Genomic DNA, 26,841 nt, shown 5'->3' on the forward strand with positions numbered 1-26,841 from the left:
AAATTTCATCTTGCAGTGCCTATATTTAGGAAAGCAGTTGGTAATAATATCGTATGCCATTAACCCCTCCCGCTCAAAAAAATAAATATCTTGATAAATCATTGACTTTTTGTGTAATATTTCCACGGGCGCGCACGAACACACTTTTAACGTGCAAAAAATAGTGGATATAGAATACGTGGATATATCAACAAGGGATAATTTTCGTTGCTCATGTGGACCACTTCATTTATTGGCCAGTTCGTTCAGCCAATAGAAGGGGATGGAATAATGGGGGGCATTATTAATATTTTATCCAGCTGCGAGCATCACTTTATTTGAGTACATGAAAATGTAATGCAAAATCCAAGTAACATATATCAATTGTAAAGAAATAAAATCACTGTGCTTTTGTGAACATACTATTCTCAATGATTTATAAAAATTCTGTAGAAATCCTTACAGTGACTAGTTACTTTAATTCCATGTTTTTAAACGCTTAAAAAAATATAATTTCCCTGTGAAAGTGAAAGTATAGTTATTAATCCCATCGTATTATAGACAGCTTTCTGCGGATATAAAATGAAAAATTATAATATTAAAAACCATTTTTGTTAGCCCAGAGGGGTCAAACAAAAAAGGTAGCAATTATATGATTTTTTTTTAATAATCGTGTAAAATTGTCTATTATACAATGCTATTCATGATGTTTTTAGTATGGCTGAGAACCGGTTCTAAACCAGCGGATATTAATTGGTTTCGAAGCTTTAATGGAAAAAAATTATATAATACCATAATACTTGTATTTACATGAAATCTAAGATAGAAATCCTTGTATAGAAAGCACCAGAATGCTTGTCTGTAGATCTCAATAACCGCACTACCAATATGGTTCTCCTTTACAGTGAAGTTTTCTAAAGGTCTAAGGAATATCTATTTTAATGGGATTATAACTCACCCCAAGCAAAGTGAAAATACCTCAGGAGAAAAAACTCAAGTTCTGTGGAGTGTCAGAACTTTTTATGGAGAATATTAATTTTAAAGTCTAAATAAAATCAACTTATTTAAAATAGACTCTCAAAAACTTTGCGCGCTTTATGTGTCAGTTTATCAACTAAAGAACGCTCGTTTGATTTTTAGTAGCGAAGCTACTCTTTAATTAACTCTATCAGTCCTTTCATAACGCTTTGGGGGAAACGTGATTTTCTCGGCTCCTATTCAAGATAGACAGCTGAATTTTTTTAGAGAAGATTCCTATGACATATGGCCATCTATTCTTTACATTGTTTTGTCCATCTGTCTGTTACTTGGGGTGCTAGATCGATTCCTAGATTTTCAAGTTTATGTGATTTTCTCAATTCCTAGTCAAGATAAAAGGCCGAAACTTTCAGAGATTAATTTATTTTATATTCAAAATATTTCTCTAAGTTTTATTAAGATTTGTTGATTAATTGGGGTGCTAGATCGATTTCTAGATTTTTAGGTTTTTGTAATTTTTTTCTATTTCTATTCAGGTGGACGGCTGAAATTATCAGGAATTGAATTTGCTTATATTCTACATATTTCCATCAAGTTTCTTTAAGATTTGTCTATTTATTGCGGTGCTAGATCAATTCCTAGAATTTAAGTTTTTGTGATTCAAAAGTTGCGTGATTTTAAAGGCTCCGTGATTTTCCTATTTTATCAGGTTTAATGATTATTGTATGACACTGCTATGTATAAAACTTTTTTCCTGATATTCATTCAAAATTTTGAGCTTCGTTACTTATGGATGTTGTCATCCTTGTTTAATATGTTAATTAAGTTGCAGGGTGGACAACTAGGGTTCTTTCCACCCCCTGGTAATGAAATTGCACCCCTCTTGTTGTCTATATTACACCCCCCCCCCCTAAATGTCACCTCTCTAGAAAATTCCTGTGCACGGTCTGCTGGTTGACTGAACAATAACAATTAATATATCATCATTTGTCACTAACATGTTTTTAGATGAAATTATAAAATGAATTGGTTAATCAAATTTTTCTATCTAACAAGCTATTCAGCTGTCTTATGTTTTTGTAAAGAAGAAGGCGTATTACCAAATTCCGAGTATTGTAGCAAAGATGACATACAGTGTACAGAGTTGCCATCTAGTGGCAAAGATAATAACTATAATCAATACAAATTTCAGGAAATCATTATTTACTAATCAAAATCAGGGCTTTTATTATTAGGTCCATTTGTCTTTAACTGTTAGCTCTTATCAGTAATTTAGGGATGTTAGAATCATCAAAATGTTCTCAAACTTTGTATGATTATTTCTGTAACAGGTACAATTTAAAAAGCGTAGCAACTCTATGATAATTACCAAGTAGTCCTTATATTTATGTCAGACATAGTGGTTATTTTGCTTTTTAACATCAATTTTCAATATAGAAATTATAGAATTATCCTATTTGCTAGATATTCAGAATATTGATTCCTAGGACAATTAGGCAAAATTTATAAGTTAAACATATCTTAACAGGCATTCTATATTCATGTTTATTCTTCTTTGATTTAAATATTCGTGAAAAGTAAATGATTTGTCAATGTTTAGAATATAACTACAAAAGAGGATTATCTAATTCATGAAGAATTGGATATTATAAATGAGCTTATTACAGGTAGGTAACTTTACACTGTATAGCCAATGCAAATTAGGAGCAAGTTTGTAAAAGATAAATATGTAGGGTGTTTGTGTGTGTCTCTTCTATTCAGTGAAGCTTCTTAATTGCCTTTGAAAGTTTTTAAAATCTTTTTTGGGGCGGAGGGTACTTCTACCATTCTACTTAACTGAATCTTAATTTATAGAGCCTTGTAAAGGCACTAGAGTTAACAGAAGCTCTTCTGACTAATCTTTCTGAATCTTATTTTAGAAGACCCAGTAAAGGCACTAGAGTTAACAAAGACTCTTCTGACTATTCATACTAAATATTTATTTTAGAAGGCCCTTTAAAAGGCACTAGAGTTAACAAAAACCCTTCTGACTAATCATCCTGAAGTATTTTATTTAGAAGACCCTGTAAAGGCACTAGAGTTTACAGAAGCTCTTCTGACTAATTATTATTTATTTTATGTAGAAGGTCCTGTAGAGGCACTAGAGCTAACAGAGGCTCTTCTGACTAATCATCCTGAATCTCCAAGAGGTCTTCACTACAGACTAGTATTACTTGCAGAAAAACATAAAAATTTGAGGTACAGTAAAAATTTAAACATAAGACCTAATTGAAAATAGTCAACTAACCTAAGACATATTGACCAACCTAACATCTTATAGGATAGTGTTTCACATTATGGTTAGGTTGTATTGGGTACAGAATAACACCGTAGTGTTAGGGCACTGTAGATAAAAGACCCGCAGTTTTAGGGGTCAACGCAAAATGTCCTAAAGGAAAAAATGTCCCATTAAGATTTTTGTCCATCAGGTATTTTGCCCATTACATCTTTAGTTGATTAGGATTTTTAATTAGTAGGTCTTTCGTCATTATGGTATTTAGTCCATTAGGTCTTTTGTGTGTTTTGTCTTTGTCCATTGTGTATTTTGTGCATCAGGCCTTTTGTGGCTTAGGTCATTTGTCCATTAGGTCTTCTTTTGATTAATTCTTTTGTCCAATAGGTCTTTTGTCCATTAGGTATTTTATCCATAAGTTCTTATGTCTTTAGGTCTTTAGTTTATTAGGTCTTTTGTCCATTTTGTATTTTGTGCATTTGGTCTTTTGTCATTTTGTCTTAGGTCATTTGTTCATTAGGTGGTCTTCTTTTCATTAATTCTTTTGTCCAATAGGTCTTTTGTCCATTAGGTATTTTATCCATAAGTTCTTATGTCTTTAGGTCTTTAGTTTATTAGGTCATTTGTCCAATAGGTCTTTTGACCATTAGGTATTTGGTCTTTTGTTTTTAAGGTCCCCATCACCTTGAACATTGATTCATAATATAATTTTAGTGAGAAGAGAAGAGAGGGTGTTGAAGGAAAAGATCTTGTGGAGCAAATATTTGATGCTGCAGCTACTATTGCCGAACTTGACAAGTAAGTGGATGGCATCAATCGCTGAACCCTTGTTTTAAAAGACCAACAAATTGTCCTATCTGTAGCTCAACATTAATGGTGGAAAAGTTTGCACACTGACAGGTTATACCAACAAATAATAACCGTAACCAGCGCGCTAATTTGTTTCACACACCTCTTAATTTTAATTGGGTATTACTTTCTTACTTGACATCCCTCTATGGTTATAATTGGATGGTGATTCAGGGGGTGACACCTATCAATTGAGGTGAAGTGTTGTTTTCCCCTTCAAAGCCCCTTCTGCACACCTCTGAAAGAAACCATCGTTTTTAACTAATGAAAGAGCATATTTATTTAAAAAAAACTTCAGGGACCATTATAATCTAAAGTCCAATGTCCCCTCCCTCCCTGACATTACGTGAATTCAATAAATTTTTTTTTATTTCAGGGATAAGTTAACAGAAAAATTATGGATAGCAGATATGAAATATGTAAATCAATTGATCTCCCAGGTTCCTTATATGAATGAGGATGCCATCTATATTATGATTCAAGTTATGGACAAATGCAGAGGTTAGATTTCATAATCAGGGAGGGAGGGGATATTGGACTGTAAATTACACCGGTAACTAAAATTTTATAACTATGTGGTATCTTATTTGTTGGCTCAAATGCATTGGTTTATTTTTAAATGGTTGTTTTAAAACTATCGGTGTCCAAACTTTTTATAATTTTAATCAGTAGATTAGATAATATTGTTTACAATCATCGTTGATATCAATATTAATTTATTTTCCATTGTCTTATCCCTCAAGATCCCTGATAAAACCATCTCACTTTTCCTTTGTAAATTTTGTAGTTAAAAGCACAAAAGACTGACTGATAGAAATCTTCCCTGAAATTTGCCTGTAGATTTAAAGTGGTGTGACTTTTTGTGTATACGGATGGTTTCAAGGGGTCGACTCTTAAGAAAAAGAGGTGTTTTCACCCCCCTCATATTTTGCCAAGGGGGTGTATATACACTAGGGCGGGTTCATATCGGAATTAGACAAAGAGGGGATATGCAACAGATAAAATTAACCTTAAAAACATTTCTGACCGAAAAAGAATTTTAAAAATTTTAGTTTTAGAACGCGACCACTAAAAAATATATTTCATTACTTATTAATATGCAAAGACGACATTCAAAATTTTTTTGAATCAGAACTACGGCTTCAAGGTGCTTCCTGGAAAGGCCTTGAGGAGCTGAGTCAGAAACTTTTGTCCGTTTCAAAATGTCTGGTTCCTAGCCTTAGAAATCACTAAAAAAACACAATTTTTTAAGGTTTATTGACAATTGTCTAATTTGTAGAGGTTTTTTAGATTTTCTCAGGCTAGGAATGAGATTTTTTGAAACGGTCAAAAGTTCCTGATTCTATTCCTCAATGCCTTTCCTGGGAGCACCATGAAGCCATAGTTCTTATTCAATAAATTTTTGACTCCCATTTACAAATAGCTATACAATTGAATGTCTGGTCGTCAGCGGTTTTAAGACTTAAAATAAATTTTAAATCAACCAGAGGTGTATTATACTCATTCAAATCATTTGCAGATCCCCGCTTTGGCCTCAGAAAAAAAATGTCTAAAATCGACCCACCCTAATATACACCCCCTGACATAACACTTGTTCACACTCTGATACAGACAGACATCAATTACTTTATCATTTAGGATTGTTTGATTATTCTAGAAATTGATGTAGAGCCAAAAGCTATGATGCCTACGGCAACCCAAAATAATTTTTGTTTGTTTGGAGGGGTGTAATAACCCCTATAACCCCCCCCCCTTATACGTCCCTGATGGACGGAAAGACGAACAATGTACGTACGTATGTCGTATGTACCCACAAACAGACAAACATACATACTTCCTATTGTTTGATTATTCTAGAAATTGATGTGGAACCAGAAACTATTCAAGCATTCTTCTCGACATTTCTCAAACAGATTTTTATCAGGTTTGAATTATTAGTAGCGTTGCCATTCTATAATTCACTTTGTCCGTCAGTCCGTAACGCTATGGAGAAGGAAGGCGATTTTTTCAGCTGCTATCTAAGATAGACTGCTGCAATTTTTCTATAAAGATACCTGATTCCAAAGAACATACAACTAACTTGGTCCGTCAGTCTGTCGTTAATTCTACAAAAGTCAAAATTGTTTTTTTTGTATAAAGGTTTGTAATTTTCTATTAAATCTTTAATTCTCTTTCCAGTATCGCTTTGAAACTGACTATGTACTAATATACGGAAGATTTGAACCGGTTCTCAGCAATGCTGAACATTTTTTTATAGCATTGTATTACATCCAGTTTTCTACGAATATAAAACTGGTTATAATCTTATAATTGTACATTTTTATATTCTCGGAAAGCTGTTTATAATACGATGCGATAAATAACTATTCTTTTCCCCCTTTCTTTTTTTATGACCACTGAACATCTGTACTATAAATCCGGATCTTAGACAAAGTAGCTTCGGACAAAGTAGCTTCAGGACAAAGTAGCTTCAGGACAAAGTAGCTTCCACTGTTAATAAAGGTCATGGCCGCAGCGCTCGGCCCCCTGGCTTGCCTAGCCGCGGGCGCTCGGCCCCCTAGCCTATAACTTAACCTAACCTAACCTAAGAATTGTAAAAACATCATTTTAGAAATTGTTTAACTTGTTTAACTTTTCTTTATTTTCTTTAGTGGAAGAATAAAAAAAGTTCAAGAATTAATTGAACAAAATACACCAACAAGTATTGAAGAAATTAGGTAAATTTATATTTTCCAATATGGCTTTGAAACCGATCAATTTCCGCCGGATGAGAACCTGTTCTAATCATCAACAATTATGATTAGTTTCGATTTATAGACAATTATTCACGAATAGTAAAATAAATCATAAGTTATGGACTTTGGCCCCTTAGGGCCAATAGATAATCTTAAAACTTGCTATTCACGACAAGCTGTATATAATATGCGATGATTCATATTATATTACATGAAAATATAAAATAATCGATATTTATTTTTGTAATTATAAAATCTAAATTTATTTAGATATGATTTTCGCTTCCTAGATGCTCTGTGTAAAAGGAAGGATTTTTAATGGATAGTTGCATGAAGTACATTCAACAAGTTTGGTTGCAAGCATAAATTACAAGAAGACAATCTAACATTATAATTTTGTATTACAATGAAAAGCAATCACTTAGCACCACCAAAATAGTCATCATGCTGTATTTTGTGAAAACAGGACAGCAACTTGTGTTACATATATCCAAAAAATATGATTTTCAAGTCTTAATATGCTACTACCTGGTAGAAAATTGAAAATCTTTTAAAAAAAGGTCCTATAGATGTAGTTTAAACTATTAACAAAAAAAATATGCAGTTCACTAAATGCACTTTGTGCAACTACCCCTTTTATATGACAACATCCATTTATTCTTTGTTACATTACATAATAGGCCAAGGTCCAAGGACGACCAAGGGGAAGGGTAAAGGTGTGTTATCCCCCACTAAATGAATTACACCCCCCCCCCAATAAAAAAAAGAAAAATTGATGGCAGTAAATTTTAAAAAAAAGTTTTAAAGCACTTCAAGCCATCCCCACCCCCCCTCCAAAAATGTTTGGACGTCCTTACCCAGGTCTCAAAGTAAAGTTGTTTGATTAGAATTAAAAATCCTGATGACAGAATTGAAAGAGTTGTTCACAACAATGAAGACATTGACATAGAAAGGTAAGTAGTGATTTCACTTAAAATTCCAATTAAGCACTGAAACCCACTTTATTTTTGGATAAAATTGAAAATAATGTTAAGGGGAGAGGGGCAGTTTTATCCCCTACTAGAGTTCTAACCCCACGGTTGCTCTAACGCTGAGGGGCTACCCTGTACCTAATATATCCTAACCTAACCTGAAGAAAAAAAAAGAAAAGAAAAACCATCCCCTCTAATACAGATCAAAATAAGGGGATGGTTTCTTCTAAAAAATTAACAAAAAATATGTTCTATTATATACCTTTTCTTTTTTTCATGCTTAATAAAATTTAAATAGTATTTTTTTTTTTATAAAATCAGGGGTTGTGATTTTGTGGTATCCGCCTAGGATAAATGGCAGACACCAGAGTTCGAAAAGACTACGGCAGTGTGAACAGACGTGGACACCTTACTATAGAGAAGCTACGCTTCTCTAACAATCACTAAATAACAAACAGCATCTATTCAGTTGTTCCTTTATTGAAGGTCTAAGGATTACTAAAGTTATATACAACAAACAATAGCTACACAGATAGGAATAAATAATCATAAAATAAAAGCATTATAATACATATACAATAGTCAGTTTGGGCAATAATGACCCCCCATCCCTAGGAAGGGTGGGGGGAATTAACAATGCAGCTTAACCATAATAAAGCTTGCCAGATTCAATCATTAATTTTAGGCATAGGGAGGGGGTCGGCAGACCCCTTCCCCAGGACTTGGGGAGGGCCCGGTCAGGGGTGCCATAGGCATGGCTCACGGTTGCCGAATACCACAACTCTCCCCTCGGAAGGCTGGGAGGGGGTCTCCCTGCCAGACTTCCGACAGTGGTTGAGGCCTTCGGCCCGCTCCTTAGGGCTAAGATATATACAAATGATAATGATCCAATGGAATCCTAGTGGTGATTTTTCAGGGCTGATGGGCTCCCAACGTGGGATAGAAGGTAGAGGCTGGCTTTGGTTGGACACGTAGCTCGGCGCCGGCAGGTGTCAGGTTGGCGTGGGGCACAGCCGCTGCGGGGCCGGTCAGCAGCGGGGCGTTCTGGTTGTTGTTGGCAGCGGCTGGGGCACTGGCTGCCAAGTTGACCGTCTGAGCGGCAGCCTGGCCTCCCGAGGGGCCGCGGGGTCTTCCAGAGGGCGGTCCATGCCTGCCTGGGCGGTCATGCCCGCTATCGGTCGATTGCATGGACACCATTTCCTCGGCGGCTTCCCGGCCAATAGGAATGGCATCCCAGTCTACTGAAAAGTCCCGGGACTTGGCATGGGTGAGCCGGGCTCTGGCCAAGGCCTTCCTGTACAAGGTTGGATGGTACAGGAACACTTGTGACATCGCATTCATGGCGGCCCGTACACCTCCTTGTGCGGCTGCCAGGGAAATGATGGTCAGATCCCCCAGCAGTTTGAGGATCAACAACAGTAAACACAGTATGGCTGCGCCATCTCCCCACTCGTGAATAGCTTGTCTGAACCCAGCCCAGACATCCAGGGCGGCCTCTCCTTCCTCCGCCAGTCGGTCGATATTGTAGGCCACGATCCCATGGTCTCCGGTGGCCGAACAGCTACCTTGCTGAACGCACGAGCCATAGGACAGGCCGGTCAGCATGGCACTTTTATATGCTGGGAATGCTAGCAGCTGCTGCCAGTCGTTCAATTCAGCCTGCGAATACAAGCCTCCCGAACTAAAGTCATCCAAGGGTTCTGTCAGCAACTGCTTGGGCGTATCCAGCGGGGGTGGCCTCTTCTTAGGTGCGGGGGTTAGCTCTATCCAGCCTTCCTCTGCGTGCACAGTCAGGGGGTAGGTGGAGGAGCAGGGAATCTTGGTGGCGTGGCCGCTATACACCCGTGTCATGGCGTCTACAAATCCTGTGGGTTCCACTGGTACTTTGTCCCAACATTCCTTGCTTTCACGGACAACGTATTTGTTGCGTTGGCAGGTAAGCTGGAGCAGGACATCTCCCCTCAGTACAGAGAACGTGCTCCCCTGGACACGCACCGGGTGGGCCGGGTCTAGTTGCTGGAGCTTCCAGCAGTTGGCCGCTACTTCTTCTGCCGCTGTGCTTTTCATGCGTGTCTCCAGGGTGAATCCAATGTAACCTGCATGTATCTGGGCCTGCAGGGGGACATCCACATCCCTGGCCGATACTCTGGGCAGCGCTGCCGCGGCCGGGTCAGCTGCCACGAACAATGCTGGGTGGTTGGTGGCATGGGCCTCAAAGTCGCAGTTCACTATTGAGGTGGGGTTGGTCATGTTGATGAAAAACTGGGCTTGATGGTCAACCAGGAACGCATCCATCACTAGGCTAGGCTGGAGGCTGCGGATCAGCCTCAAGGGGCAATCTCTCCCCAGGTGGTCCCACACGTAGGTTGCTTCCCCAGTGATGCAAGACAGCTCAGAATGGGGACATTCTAAGGCCAGGTGGTCAGATTGGGACTCCACCCGTCCATCCTCTACTACGTAGGTCTCTTCCTTGACCAGCAGCCGTCGTTCCTGGAGCACTAATTCATTGCGGTACAGCTGGCCCTCAAAGTGGACGTCCTCCCCTTCACAACCCACCCCCTCGGGGCTGTTGACCAGGGCGCCCACCATATCGAGGGTGAAGAACAGGGGATGGTTCAGCTGGAACGTCAGTGGCTGGGTCTTGCCTGGCAGCGTGTAGACTCGGTTCCTGGCCAGGTCTCGGCACGTTTCTGGATCGATCTTGGTTGGCCTCATGAGGGTGGGGACCGAGGTCACCTTGAGGTGACCCCATACCCCACACCTGAAGGTCCACTGGGACACGGCGAGCTGACAACTGTATCCTGTTGTTTCCCTAATCTTGACTTGCTGCAGGACATGTACTTCATGGCCCAGGGGCACCTCCTGGTGTAGCGGCTCCGTGCTACACATCTTTTCCTTATTGTAGGCTGTGACGTGGGTGGGGTTGGCGCAGTCCCACCCTACCAGGACGTAGCTAGTTGTAGGCCACACGGCTGCCAGCAGTAGTCCCCACAGGACCATCCACCAGTGTGAGAAGCTACCAGACAGCCATCTACCTCGCGCACGCGGCTGGGGCTCTTCGGCTCGGGTCACGGCTGCTTCTTGGGGCTGGACACGGCTGGGCTGCTCCTGGCTAGATACAAATTTCCATTGAGCGTTATCTTTGTGTGTTCGGGGCACCCCGATACCCTCCCCAATGACAGACTGGCAGGCGACTGGCGCTTGCCTGGGTGTCGGCTCCCCTAGCCCCAAGGGGTCCCTTCCCTCGTCCATGGCATGCCCAGTGGCATGGGGCTGAAGTGCGTGTGGCACAGGCTCGCCCTGACTCACGTCCCTCCCCTGCCCTAGGAACTCAGGTGCATGTGGCACAGGCAAGTCCTTATATCCCCAAATTTCAATCTCCCCAGCCTCTGGTGCAGGAGGAACAGGCAAGGTTGGGGTTTTACAATAATTTGGATACAATACATTTGTTAAAGTTAACTTATCCTGGCTCGACTGGAAGTGCTGGGCAGCTGGGTTCCCTCGGCTGGCAGGGGGCGCTGGATGGTGTATAGCTGGGCTCTCCCCACAGGCTGGTGGCGCTGGCTGACTGGGGGTGACGGGTGTCACCCCTCCCTCTGGGACTGCTGGCTCGTTCCAGGATCCAGGTATCTCGGTGGCGGCGACGGTTGTCGCCCCAGGCACCAGGTTGGAGGCGCTGGATAGCACCCCCCAGTCATCGCAGGTGGCGGCGCCGGGTGGCGCCCCATACATCAACTCTGCTGCGCTGGCTAGCGCCTCCTGCCTCTCTCGTTCAACGGCTGCCAGGGCCTCCCCGTACACCGTCTCAGTGACGCTGGGTAGCGCCCCTCCACTCTTGCTGGGTAGGCTCGGTCGGGCAGGCCCCATCATGTTTAGGCTAAAAGGCTGGGGCCTCAGAACTTCTGGCTCGGCAATGTTGTTGGGCTGCACAAACTCCGGCCCCAGGTGGTTGAGACTGAAGCCCAGGCCAACCCGGTTGGGTTCAGCCGCGCCTCCCAGTACGTTGATTCTAGCTGGAACGGTCCCAAACTGCGGCATTCCGTCGGCTCGCCCCGCTGCCTTGGGGGCGGCTGCTTGCTGCGGTGGTGCTGGGGGCGCGCTCCCTTCCATGTTGGCTACTCTGCTGGGCTTCCCTGGGGGAGCGCCCTTGTCTGCGGTGCGCCTACGGCCGGCTACCTGGTCCCAGTCGGCTCTGCACTCGGCCGCCGTGTGGCCAGCATAGTGGCAACGCTCGCACTTGGCAGGACGGTCACGGCGTAGCTGGGTGCGTCTCTCCTCTAGGCTGACTTCCATAGGCGTCGGACAGTCTCGAGCTCGGTGGCCTCTCCCTTGGCAGCGGAAACAGCGGCCTGGAATCTTGTCATCTGGAGCGACCTTCCCCATCTGGTGGAGACCCGGAGCCAAGGCGCCAATCTCCATTGGCTCCGACTCGTCGTAGGTGGGCAACTGGACGCTGGCTGATCCTGTGAGCCCGTTGGTGGCGTCCACTAGGCACACACCCTCCTTCAGCTGCTTGGTAATCATTGTGACGGTGAACATGGCTCGCCTCGTGTACTCAGGTACAGAGGCGATCTCATGACTCATCATTTCACGTTTCACATTAGCGTTACGAATGCCACGATTTAATTCATCGATTAATAATTCGAGATCCTCATGGCTGTAGGCCTCCCTATACAAGGCACACTTTGTGGATATGTATGCTTATATAGGTTCTGTCGAGTGTTGCCTGTAATCCCTGAAGGCTTGCTTCAAAGTCTGGGATTCAAAGGCTGGACGAAATAACATTTCACACTCGGCCTTGACTTGTTCGTAAGTCAAGGCTTGGCCTGCCTCGCCAAACAGATGAGACGCCATTTCCGCCGCTTGCCCTACTAGTGACAGTAAAAGGGCGTTGCGGCGGTTGAGGGTGTCATGGGGCGGCACGCGGTAAGCCGCCCATGACATCTCGAGTCTGCGGATGTGGGAGCTCCAGGATTGCTTGGGCGGCCCTCTATACTCCGGCAGGTTACTCAGCATCAGCTTGCGGTACTCGGCTGGAGCCGGCTGGGGGTCATCCTGGAGCCATCCTTGGGCTTGGTTGCCTCCTGGCGCTTGCGGCTGCTCCATCGGGTCAACGGTTCAGCGGCGGGACACAAAGTTATAAGGCAATACTATAAATGGTTATCACTTGCGGCTTTTTAGCCTAGCAGCCAACACTGTTTATCACTAGGTTGGTAGTTTAGCTACAAAGATATAACTTAGATGTACTTGTCACTAGTTTTATTCTGAGTTTGTAGAGTAGGCTGGTAGGGGTAGATAGCTGTTGAGGGTCTGAACTGCTGTCAGGAACTGATTGGGTTTTCCTTTATCACACTATAGATAGGAGGGAGAAGCTTGTAATTCTTTATCTTCTAAAAGTATCTCTGTTAGATGCTATGGAGTAGCTCCGCTCCTGTGTGTGTGTGTGTGCGTGAAATCTCCTTTCCTTGTAGCGCGCTTACGCACCGTCAAATCCGCGCACACAGGTAAAACGCGCACTTATCCCTCAACTCGCTCTCTCATTGGTCCGCTTTGTCCGTTGAATTTTATGATATGTCCCAAACTCTGTTGCGCGACCCGTAAATGGCGCTCTGTTTTCCCGGTCGCTAGCTCCACACCCTGGGCGGACTTAGTCAAGTGTGGGTAGGAGGGGGGAAGCGCGTGAAGGGACGGGGTAAAGCCGTCCGTTCCCCCTGTGGGGAAGGGGGAGAGCTGTGGGTTTGAGGTAACTGTGTGATGAGGTAATGGTGCCCTTTCTCCTTAATCCTAGGCTTATTGTTATGTCACCTTGATTGTATTTTCTTCAATGGAGAGTGGGCCCCTCCCTTTCCTCTGGAATAAGGGGTGTATTTTGTTGTGCTGGAGGCTTGGGTGGTTAGATTGTTTATCAAGGCATTGTTATATTACATCTAGATTCTATTTTTGGCCTTATCACAATACATAACAGATTTGCTTACCAAGCCTGTTCTATTTTTAGTCTTATCACAATACACAACAAACTGTTTGCCAATCCTTGCTCATAAATCTATTGTTTAGCCATCACACTAGGGTGGTAATCCCTAAAATGTGATATAATATCTGCTTTTCTAGATGGGTGGCTGCGCTGTAGCCTCTCAGGATACTTGGAGTTGACGTAGTTTCCTCTGCTTGGTGCACTACGCTCGTATGTTGGCTCGCAGCTCGCAGCTATTTGGCGTGTTTCAGCCTATCGGCGGCAGGGAATGTCCCGTCTTACAGCGCCGTATATCCGAATCCGACTGTTGGCGGCAGGGAATGTCCCGTCCTGCGGCGCCGCTGGTTCGAATCCTTGGCTTGTTTCAGTCTATCGGCGGCAGGGAATGTCCCGTCCTGCAGCGCCGTGTATCCGAATCCGGCTGATGGCGGCAGGGAATGTCCCGTCCTGCTAGCGTCGCTGGTTAGAATCCTGCTATCTCTTGCAGTAAATGTTGGCCTATTTTCAGCCGTTTGCACTTAGTTGGCCTGTTTCAGCCAGTCCGCAGGCCTGTTTCAGCCCTTGAGCGCTCAATTCTCCGTTAGATGTCGGCGCTTCTCGCGGTTCTCCGTCAAGTTTCGCTGTTTCGCTTCCACAACTGCCGGATGCAGAGTTAGACCTTGCTATCCAGGGTGGGTAATTCAGGTTGCTTGTGTCAGTTTTGCCAGTTTCACTGCTGGGAGTACCTTAGCCTCAGCTACGCGTCTGCTCTACACTTGTGGTTTGCCGTAATCTCACACAGCTGTCACCAAAAGTTGTGGTATCCGCCTAGGATAAATGGCAGACACCAGAGTTCGAAAAGACTACGGCAGTGTGAACAGACGTGGACACCTTACTATAGAGAAGCTACGCTTCTCTAACAATCACTAAATAACAAACAGCATCTATTCAGTTGTTCCTTTATTGAAGGTCTAAGGATTACTAAAGTTATATACAACAAACAATAGCTACACAGATAGGAATAAATAATCATAAAATAAAAGCATTATAATACATATACAATAGTCAGTTTGGGCAATAATGACCCCCCATCCCTGGGAAGGGTGGGGGGAATTAACAATGCAGCTTAACCATAATAAAGCTTGCCAGATTCAATCATTAATTTTAGGCATAGGGAGGGGGTCGGCAGACCCCTTCCCCAGGACTCGGGGGAGGGCCTTTGGCCCTTCCCCGAACCCCGGTCAGGGGTGCCATAGGCATGGCTCACGGTTGCCGAATACCACAATTTAACAATTTAATTCAACTTTAAAAAGGTGAAAATTTAGATATTTTGTTGGGGTAAACTTTGGGTTAGATTATTTTTTGGGATATAACCAAAGGAAGGGTGGTGTAAAGAATAAGTAAGTTGTTTGAAATTTCTACTTATTTTTGTTTATTCAGAATCCTACGCCTTTATCCCTGAAGTAAACTCTTTTAATGGTCAGCTGAATTTGAGTTGCCGATTGTGTACACAGTTTCCTCAGTGTTTCCTCATCCTATCTCAATATTTACTACTAGCTAAAAAAGCTTCAAACTTCCAAAAAAAATCAAAAGAAGGTGTCTTAACTTTTATTTTTATAGCTAGTCGGTGTTTTTAGTTAGTAGTAGATGTAAAATTTTCCATATAATTAGATATGCAATAGGTTTTTTTGTAGACCTCTTATTTTTTAAGTAATTTAAGTTTTTTTTTTAAATTTAGTCAGTTTTAAGGTACTATAACGCAACAAAAAATAAGAAGAAAATTGCCATTATGAACAAAAATAGTAAGATCTTTAATTTGACACCTTACTTTTTTAATTTTGTTGAGTAATTATTGAAAAAATCTTATTTTGAACCCATGAGAATAAAAACTTTGAACTTAAGTATATAATTAAACAGGCATAAGAAATAGGTTTTTATATAAACTTTTAGAATGAGAAAAATATTACAAATTGATTCTAAGCAAAATTGAAATAAAAAGTTTACAAAATAGTAAATAAACTAAAATAAAAGAAATTATATGAAAATATTTTATTATATTATACAGGCAACCATCTTAAATCCATGTTTGATAGTAAAAATTGGAAGGAGGTAAAGAGGGGATGAAAAAAGTGTTGCCTGTACAATATAATATGTTAAGCCATTTTTACTTTTTTTTCAATTTTGCTTACAATTGATACATAATATTTTTCTGGTTCTAAAAGTATATATGAACCCATATTTTTTTGCCTGTGTTAGAAAATATTTATGTTTAAAGTTTTGCTCGGTTTTTTCAATAATTACCTGACATAATTCAAAAAGTAAGGTGTCAAACTAAAGATCTTACTATTTTTGTTCATAATGGCTATTTTCTTCTTTTTTTGTTGCGTTTTAGTACCTTAAAACTGACTTAATTTAAAAAAAAAACTTAAATTACTTTAAAAATAAGAGGTCTACAAAAAAACCAATTGCATATCTAAAATTCTATGGAAAATTTTACATCTACTACTTACTAAAAACACCGACTAGCTATAAAAAAAAGTTAAGACGCCTTCTTTTAAAAATAAAAGTTTTAAATGTATATTGTAAAAATTTTTGTACATTAAATTTTTTTTGGAAGTTGAAATTTTTTTTAGCTAGTAGTAAATATTAAGATAGGATGAGGAAACACCAAGGAAACTGTGTACACAATCAGCAACTCAAATTCAACTGACCCTTTAAACATAATAATGAACATAATAATGCTATGTGGATATATTGACAGGGGAAAATTTGTCGTCAATTAAGGTTGCTAATATGGACTTCATTCATAGATCAGTTCGTTCATCAAGTAGGAGTGGAGGGGAAGGGTAAAGAGAGTGGATATCACATGATTTTAAACTACAGAGAGGTCTGGTGCAGCATCCAAGTAATAATATATCGGATAACATAATTGAATTTTTCATAATCCAATTATACATAGATCAATAAATTAGGAAACTTTTAATTTTGATTCCAAGTACTTAAATCTTGCAAGATTGGTCTTTTTAAACTAATATTTTCAATAAGTGCCAAAATATAAAAATGCATATAAATATTGTTTTTAAAAGTTAATAATTTTCTTTTCTTTTAATTATATTTCTATTCTTTGTATAACTACCCTTTTAGGAAGGACTAAAATTTTCTTAAACAAAAGAAATTATAATTGAAATAACATTAAAACTTTATAATTGACAAGTAAGATCAAAACAAAATTTATAATTCTTTTTGTAAACATGCATGTTTTTTTTATTAAAAAAGTCATTTAATCAATAATTCCAATTATGTTGTTATGGTGTTTAATTGGTCTTTATAAATTCTCTCAGTTGAAGAAATATGATCACATACAATTATTAACTAATCATAAATAGAATGATGGAGTCAAAAAGAATTGTGGCTCTTGGATTTGTTGTACTTTTTGGATTGGTTAACATTCCTGGAATTGCATTAACTGTTAGAATGTCTTGTTATTCCCTAGTGATTATACCCAGCTGCGTAGCTTCTTGTCTAATATTCAGCTATTATTACAACATACCTGACACCCAGCACTCCTTGTTGACAACTGGAGCCTTGTCAGTTGTTGCCTGGCATTTGTTGGTGTCAGTTTCAACATTCTTATATCTAGTAGTGTGTTCTATATTTTGGGATGAAGTGATGGAAAAGTTTCATACAGATGGACAAAAAATGTGTAGTCTAACACCTTTTTTAGTGCTGCCATATTTTTCATTTTCTGTCTTGTGGTTTCAAGCATTGAGAATGTGGTTTATGATAAGTCCTTATACATTTCTAAATCATGGACACCTGACATGGCCTTATCTATTATTTGTACCATTATTTACAATAACAGGACAAGGCATGAGTTATTCCTTATCTGGAACCTATTGTGAGCTCAACCTATCCAAACAGTATTTATTTAAACTAAACATGGAAGTAGACATTGGAGAGCTTCATCTTATTCCTATACCTGTAGGAATCATGCCTGTAATATTCTTTCTGATCCCAGAGCTCTATATACGAGTGAAAAAGCATATGCCGTTGTTACGAAACAAAAATCAAATTGTTCCATATGGTGCTGCTCAGCAGGATTCAGACCCTGCTCAATTATCTCAATTGACCCAAGAACTTGGAATACTATTTGTAACTTATACTATAGTCTTTATTCTAAACATATCCTTTGTTGCCTATGGGTCTACAATATTTCATCAATATGCAACTTCTGTTCTACTAGATTTTGTACTCTTTGGTATGCCTTTCTATTGGTTATTTGCTTCACCAGACATCATACAATTTCTCAAGCTCAAATTCAATCAAATAAGATTAAATCAAGGATACTTTTAAGTACAAAAGAAATTTTTTACATCCCTGGTTAATTTGATATTTGTTGTTCAATGATGCTTAATATTTTTCAAAACTTTTCTGGAGAAATGATTGTTCATATTTTTCTTGATTTTTCTTTCACAAATTGAATAAATAGTTTAGAAGTAAAAGCCATACAGAAAGTTTCATAACATTAGCATTATGAACTATGGACAAATTTTTATGTGTTTACTTCTTATTCTATTTAGCATTCCTGAAATGTCTTTGTCTATGAAATTAATAGTTTATACTATACATTGACTTTTATTCCCAGTCTTATATCATCCTTTCTTATATTTTGGTTCTATTTGAATATTCCTGATGATAGAAAATCACTGCTGACTACTGGTGCTAAGTCTGTCATTGCCTGGCACACATTGGTATCAGTAATCATATTTTTATACTTTGCTGCATCATCAATATTATCAGAGGAAGTAATAGCTCTTTGGGATGAGGACAGCCAACTTATGTGCAACCTAACACCCTTGATTACATTGCCATATTTTGCTACAGCTGTATGTGAGTTTCAATTGCTAAGAGTATTGTTTGCATTGACTCTATATCAAGTTCTTGCCTGGGACTCACTTTCCTATCCATTAGTTTTATCAATTCCTTTGATTACTGCAACTGTACAGTCCTGTGTTATATGGAGCACTGGGACATATTGTGAAATTAACATAAGTATCTATTTAAGTTAAATATGAAACTAGATGTTAGTGACTTAAGAATTATTCCTTTTCCTATTGGTTTAATACCTGGTCTACTTATGCTAGGATCTGAACTTTTTCTTCGACTACACAAATGGTGTAGGCGATTAAAATTCAGGAATCATGTAGCAACAAGCAATAGTATTATTGACAATGAAGTGACACAAATTTCTAATGACTCCTATGATCTTGGTACGCTTGTTCCTGTTTTTACATTGGTTTTTATTTTAAGCATTTCTATTATTGAATATGGAGCCACACCTCTGCAACAATATGTAACCTGTGTTCTGTTCGATTTTTTTTTTTTGAATGCCTTCATATTGGTTGTTTGCTTCACCTGATATCATAAACTTTTCCAAGCTTAAGTTTAATCAGTTTAAACTCAACCAAGGATATTTCTGAATTATGTTATCCACATTTCATTTATAATTCTACATGGACACAAATCTATCCAAATTAAAATGTAAATCGTAATGGAAAATGTTTTCCATTTATTTATCACCATGTAATTCAATCTAATAACAAGAGTGACACAATTTTTGACATTTATAATTTTCAGAAGGAAAGCATTATCTTAAGAACTTAAACAATTTAAAGCTGATAACCTTATGATATGAATGAAATGTTTTTTTTACCAAAACATGTACACTTACTAACCAATAAGTTGATCAGATTGTTCCTGTACTGTTTTCTTTTGGTCTAATTGAGTGATTGAAAATCTAGACTTTCCTTATTTATTAAAATAATATTATTAGGTAACTTGCATAAAGATTTATTCAGAATTTGTTATTGTTCAAATAGGTAAAATTATCATATTAGTAATTAAAGATATTTTTCTATTCTGGTAAGTATTTTTTTAAAGCTAATTATCTAAATCTAAACCATTCCTGATAATGACTCTTTGTGTGAATAATTATTTATTTATTCAGTGAAAAAGAAGTCATAAAGAAGTTGACCCCAAAAAGCATGGTAATTTTTTTCCATTATCTTTTAAGTATGTTATAAATTGAGAAAAAAAATATTTAAGTATTTAAAGGTTAGATAATAATTTGGCCCATACACAGGTCCAACTCTGTTTATTCATTTTCCTTGTAAAGAATTCACAGGAAAAATACTATAGATTCATGTTTTGATCTTGTAACTTCAAGATAAATATCAATATTAGGAAATGAAAGAGACTCTGTATGGGATAGCTGCCTACTTTGACAGACCCCTGAGACACTATGGAAGATATGAACTACTGAATGCTATGTATGACTTCTTGGTGGATTTAAATGTTTATGCTTCAAGGTATAGAATTTAAAATATAATCAATAATGGCTTTCTGCTAAGATCTGGCTTACCCCAGGATCTTTGTGGTCTGCTGTTTTGAAACAGATCCTTGGCTGGTTCACTCTATGAAAATTGGGGAGGGGATTGTTCATGGAACAATAATTAACCTATTCCCTATTCTTATACTTTTTTTTATTTGTGTTTTTTTCTGGTAATATACAAAAAATCACCATATTTAAAAATATAGATATGTTCATTGTTCATACAGAAATTTTGTTAAAATAGATAAATATTTAGATATCAAAGATGTGGCCATCAATTACCAAACCTGAGAGGAAGACCAGTTTGGAGCCTGGAAGAAACAGGTTACCAGGTATTCCATCAAGGATAGATAAAAATTATAAATCAGATATAAGGGATAAGACAATAGAATATAAATTGATTTATGTACCCAATGATGATAAATAGTATTTACCTTTAGTAGATTAAAATTATTGGTTGAGAGTTCGATCACTGCTAGCTTGAAATCAACCAATTAGAGTTCAGTAAAAGAACCAGAAGTTTTGTGCTAACAAATAAGAAAACGTTGTTCAAAACCTTGGGTACTGGAGACATTTTAGATGCATGAAATTTATAATCATTAGGGGGGATTGTTGGCCCATAAATAATTATAGTTTTTAGCAAAGTTAGGTATTACAAACAAATATCTACTATGTGGTTGTGTAAATGAGTTTGTTTTAGGGATAGTATATGAGTATTTGGACCTTCTTATACCCTTGAATATAAATAATTTATATTTTGTTTTAGGACAAATTACAAGAGTTGGAAGCAAATTGGAAAACAATAAGGTATACTTAGTGTTATTTTGTAAAAAGATCTGAAACTTCAATACTTTTATAATAATATGTTTGTTTATCTTTGATTTCAAACTTACAACTTATGATTAATAAATAAACAAATTGAAAAAAGGTGGGTGTTGTTTTTTCCCTATGACAACCACTCGTGGGTGGCCCCATCCCTGCAGGTTCTATACCTGCTGTGCCCTAACTATGCGTCGTCAGCCTATACCCAATATAACTAAACCTATCCTTTTATAATAGAACTTCCTAACACTCCTTATTCTAGATTTATTTCAGAGTAAGGGGAACTAGGTTTCTGTGAAGCTACTTATTATATTTTTCTATTAGGGATGAAGGGTTGCAACTGATCAATTCCACCCCTCAAGAAAATATCACATTTGGAGAAAAGACGTTGGTGGGAGACAGGTAAATAACATCAAGCATGACCACAGCCATTAGTAGCAAAGCAAAACAACTAGGCATATAGTTTATCTTGAAAAGCCATGATCCAGTGATGCACAAGGAGAGCTTGACTCAAGAAAACACACGTGAAATATTTGTATTTTAATTGCACGGCGAGATAACTGTTTAGTTCACAATTGAGTATTGGCTATTAAAGGGAGTGTGAACGTAAAAATTTCTCATTTGATTATCAAATCTTAACATTTTCTAAGCACATTTCACTCTCTGATCAACTAAAAACTTCCTATTAACAAACATATCTAGGAATAATATCTTGATTTTGTGGTATTTTGGGAGAGAAAAAGGAAAAAAAAACAGGGAAAATCTGAACGTTATTCTTTCTTATAATGTTTTTACTGATATTTAACTTGTCATATTTGGTTGAAACTATTTACTTACTGTTAAGGATATATTATGAAATAAAATTGCCAATTAGTTTTTTTATAACATAGTAATTATGTAATACAGATCTATTTTAAATTCGTATTATTGACAAAAAAAATACCTCACTGTCTACAAAGGGTTGAATCTCAGAGGATCAGCTCCAAATGGATTTCTTATTCTAGCCCTAGTTTCCTAAAGTGTACAGCAGATAACCCAATTATTGCAGACCCTTTTTTCAGCTACTCCGTAAATTTGTGAAAACAAAGCGATTTATACATTATACATTCAAAATTTTAATGTTTAAAATTTTAATTTTTTTTGGAAGTTTGAAGCTTTTTTAGCTAATAGCAAATTTCGAGATAGGACGCGGACGCTAGGTACACTTTCGGAAACTAAATTGGAGTTCATCTCTCGGAGGTTATTTAAAATAATAATATCCTTTTTTATTGTGTTGGACATTAAATAACCCACTTTGGATTATTAGTTTACACTTTTATCAGACTGTTTATAAAGAAATATTGCACCTTTATCATTTACAAATTTGTAATTAAAGGTGGGCGAGAGATGGGCCATCTAAAGTTACTTTGATACTAATAAAAAAAAACCTGTTTCTAGCTTTGTTATTGTATTTGGTTTACAATAAAAAATATTGCTGATTTTATCAATTTCTAAGTAACTATACAATATACAGGGTGTGGCACATAAATCGAGACATTTTTTAAACGGCCATGGCGCGAAAACTACTTGACCAATCAGGACGTTTGACCCCACTATAGAAAGCTTAGGTAATGTCCATTTAGCCCAAAAAAATCTTTGGACAAAGTTAGACGTGTACGCCGAGCTGGCCGCGCATATGTTCAACAAGGCAGATTCCAATTGCGCCGGTGGTTTAATGCGCAAAATCACAAAACGTAGGGTCCGACAGGGAAGGAGTTGGAATCTTGACCCCAAATTTTGTGGGTGTCTTAGTGCCGTGTTTAAATCCATTTTAGCTCAATCCTAGCCGAAATGAGGTCGATTTTTCAAGATTTTGAGCCTTAAGAAATCACAAACAGTAGGGCCTGACAAGGGAGGAGTTTGAAATTTGACCCACAATTTTTTGTGTGTCTTAAGCTCATCGAGAAAAGCATTTTGAGTACTTAAAGTCCACTGTAGCTAAATCCTAGCCCAAATGAGAGCAAAAACATGGATTTTGTCAATTTGGCGGTTACTCATGTTCCTAAGGAAATGTGGCCTCCCAGCAGCCCGATCTTAATTCAATGGACTTTTGAGTCTAGGACTACTTTGAAGCATGCACCAATAGACGTGCTAATACCACAAAGACCTCCATCATTGCCACTATCAAGGAAAACTACGCCAGCTTGGACAGGTACATTTTGACCTGGACCTGCCGGCGGTTGAGGAGGCCGGTGGAGGCAGTGATTGAGGCTGGCGGCGGTTTTATTATATAATCTACTAGTCATATACCTATTTTGCTTCCCAGTTTTTAAAATTCAATAAAATCGTTAAAATTGACGATTTTATATTCATTTCTTTAAAAATTACAAAATGTCTCGATTTATGTGCCGCACCCTGTACATTGGTTTAAAGCAAGGATTATGTTAAAAGTCAGCTTAACCGTTAGGAAAAATAGAGAACTATGTCAAAAAGTTTAGTTTTAGCTATAGAAGTAAAAAAAGACAATTAACTGCACATTTATATAGTCTGGAAATTTTTTCCCCAATCTTGGACATAATAAAAATCGGCAGAAAAAGTCGTTTTTTAAGGAAACGAGAGACAGTTTTGCCCTATAATTGAGATTATATGAATGAGATGATGTTAAGGTTTGATAATCTAATGAGAAATTTTCTCGTTCACAGTCCCTTTAAGTAATTTGTATACCTTCTTTAGTTCGCCATAATGTTGAGCAAAATCTGCCACTAGCCGCCTTTTAAGTCTACTTTTTTGTTGTTGTTAAAATAATCGATTCTAGAAACATTTTTTTTAGAGAACAATGGAAGCAGTTTATTTATCATGGATTCAACAGAGAATCATTCCCTGAGTATATGTGCAAGTATACCCCAGTAACATGCGAGCTATTAAAGGTAATGCATTTTATATTGTTCAACAGCTTGTCAAGTTTATAAGGTTCGTCTGTCTGTTTGCTCAAAAACTGCGGGCACTTTTATTGTAATTTGATTGGTAAGATTCCAACAAGTAATGTCCAATTTTTTCAATTAATAATTTTAATTTATAAAAAGGGTAATTTGTCAATCATTGTAGGGAATGCAAAACAATTTATCCTCCATTGTCTTATCCCTGAAGATACCTGCATATTATCTCTCTTTTTCTATAAATGTAACAACTGAACAATAAACATCTGCTTCTTCATCTTCTGGATGTTTGAATTAATTTTTAAAAGTGAGCTTTTCTATAATTAGGGTCGGTCCGTCCGTACGTCCGTAACGGATAGCTTTTTTCGTTATTTTAGGCATGTTAGAACTGTCCTATCGATTTCAAACTTTGTATGGTGATTCCTGTAGAAGTTAGGTACGAGTTAGAAAGCGTAGCAACTCTATAATCATTACCAGAATGTCCGTACGTCCATTTTAAACATGTTGATTTTTTTACATTTTTAACAACGAATTTGTATGTGACCTAATTATCCGATTGGTCTGATTTTTGGTATACTGATTCCTGGGACAACAAAGTATAATGTAATAAGCGAAGCAACTCCATAATCAAGTCCTATAAATGTAAGTATGTCCATTAACATTATCCTGAATCAAGCAGTTTTTCAACAAATTTACTTACAATTTTGCTTTGTTCTGACATTATAAGTGTTAATGTCCGTTTGTCTTACCGTTTCAGAGCTTCGCTTTTATGGATGTTGTCATCCTTGTTTTGTTAAGGATTATGCCCCTGCTATTGATGTACCTATGGGGACTATAAAATTTTCCTACATAGAGGCAGGAGCTCATATTCATCCACATACTGGAGGATATAATTATAGATTAAGGAAAATATAACCATCTCAATCATTTTAAATTCTTAGACAAAAGATACATGGCTGAAACTTCTTGCCATTATTCCCTTTATTGTGCAAAATGATTAGGTATAAAAAATCTATGGTAGTCTGACTGCATTTAAGCAGCCTTTTTGCTGCTTTTCTTTTTACAACCTTTAAATACTTTAAAGTTAGTATGTTATCCACCTATTTTTAGAATAATAGAACATTATTCTCAGACATGAAGATGTATTTTGATATTAACAATCATTTTCAATTTATTTTGTCTCTTGTAGAAGTGAATCAAACAATATAAGGATAGTATAATATTAATCTAGAGAAGGTTTTTAACAATTCTGCATAAGTTGTCCTTTCTTCAGTATTTTGTCCTTTTTTATTCATGTGGGTTGAACCAAAAAGAATGATGGTTATATTTAATATTATTCCAGAGCTCATTTGCCATTAGTTGTCCCTGAAATGGAACCAGGAGAAAAAAGGTGAAAATTTTGATTATTCTGAGAATAACAAATAGTTTAAAAATAGCTTGTACTTTTTACTTGCACAGAATAATCTAAAAGGATAATGCATGAATGGTTGGAGGAAATTCAAAAATTCCCTTACACCTCCCAGAAAGCCCCTCCTCATTGGTTTAGCCATCAAAGATATCTATACCTTTATTATATATCTATATTATATTCATAGCTCTAACTATCTTAGCATATATATGTACATAACTTCATTATATGTATAAGCTTTCAACTTGTTTCTCTTTTCTTCACTCCTATTTTGAAAAAAACAGCACCAAAACAGCATGAAGGAAGATCTAATTCCTAACAATCCTGTTTTCTAATCAGATATTCATATTTTTTATCAGTGTCTTGTGGAAAAATAAAATGTTTAAATTTTTTTACACGAATTGACTCACACATATTTCTAGAAGAAACAAATAAAATTGATTTAAATGAGTATGAATATACATAGGATTTTATAATCTTACAAAGGCATTTGACTCACATCATTATAATCAATTTTTAACATTCAGTGACATGGTGAAGATGGTTATAAATGGAGGGGAACACGTCATTAATTGGGAAGAAGGAAAGCTTATTGTCTTTGATGATAGCTTTGAACACGAGGTTAGTAAATAGAATCCAAAACAAGGAAAATCTTGTTCATAAAAGTGCAGCAATACTAATACTAATGAATATTGCTTGAAGATTTTCTTTAACCAAATGTCATTAATTTCTCTCTTTCTACAATCCATGCTATGAAATATTGTATGTACATAATTTCAATTTTTTTTCTAATTCCTAGTCCTTTTACTCACAAAAATAGAATAGACAACCATTTAAAATTTGCTAACAAATTATCAGATTTTAAACTTTTTTAGGTTTATAATGAAAGCTCAAAATCCAGACTTATCCTGATTATTGATTTAGTCCATCCAGATTTAACTCAGGTAAACCAGGGGTACAAGTATAGGACAATGGGCCATAAGTTAATCTTTTTTTAAATAAATGCACTAAAGGCCAATAATTTGACCAGTAGATAAAAAATCTACAGATTGCAGATGTTGTTTAAAGGCAGATAGTTAAATCTTTTTATAATTAGGTATAGTATTATGATTTTAACTATTTTCAAATAAATATATGAAACAAAAACTATTAAATAAAAATATTTTAGGATCAATTGAATGACTTGAATTCCAAGTTGAAGTGGGTGAAAGCAGGACCTGGTCCAAATGATTTTGTTGGTACAATAGAGGTGGTTTATAATGTATAAAACTTTTCTTAGACAACTTTTTATGTTATTTTTCTAACACTAGATTTGACATTTATGAATTTTAATTCCAAATTCAATTTGTTATAAATGTTATAAATTGATCTTTTTAAAATATATTTTTTACATAGATACATTATAGATATAATTAAATAGAATTAAAGAAACAAATCTAAATTTTTATTTGTTCTTAAAACTTTGTTATTTTCTTTATTTGTCTATTCATTAGTATGTTATGAATATTAATAAATGTAATTTGTTATAAATATCCACACTGTTATAGATTAAGAATATAAATTTATTAAAG

General features: G+C 37.3%; 1 protein-coding gene across 1 annotated transcript; it reads left to right on the plus strand.

Annotated features, from left to right (window-relative positions):
• Positions 1-1,945: 1,945 nt before the first annotated feature.
• Positions 1,946-26,841, plus strand: LOC145304054 (uncharacterized). Its single transcript, XM_080145812.1, has 20 exons — positions 1,946-2,147; positions 2,556-2,624; positions 3,081-3,195; positions 3,944-4,027; positions 4,455-4,579; positions 5,936-6,002; positions 6,730-6,795; positions 7,084-7,117; positions 7,720-7,766; positions 19,742-19,781; positions 19,978-20,102; positions 20,382-20,457; positions 20,892-20,932; positions 21,272-21,349; positions 23,757-23,853; positions 24,661-24,765; positions 25,203-25,252; positions 25,798-25,891; positions 26,146-26,214; positions 26,439-26,841. Exons 1-20 carry the CDS (start codon positions 1,979-1,981, stop codon positions 26,535-26,537), a joined length of 1,650 nt encoding a protein of 549 aa, XP_080001938.1. The 5' UTR covers positions 1,946-1,978; the 3' UTR covers positions 26,538-26,841.

The sequence above is a fragment of the Acartia tonsa genome, chromosome 13 (genome assembly GCF_053477335.1).
Source record: "Acartia tonsa isolate MP-2025a chromosome 13, ASM5347733v1, whole genome shotgun sequence".
Lineage (NCBI taxonomy): Eukaryota > Metazoa > Arthropoda > Copepoda > Calanoida > Acartiidae > Acartia > Acartia tonsa.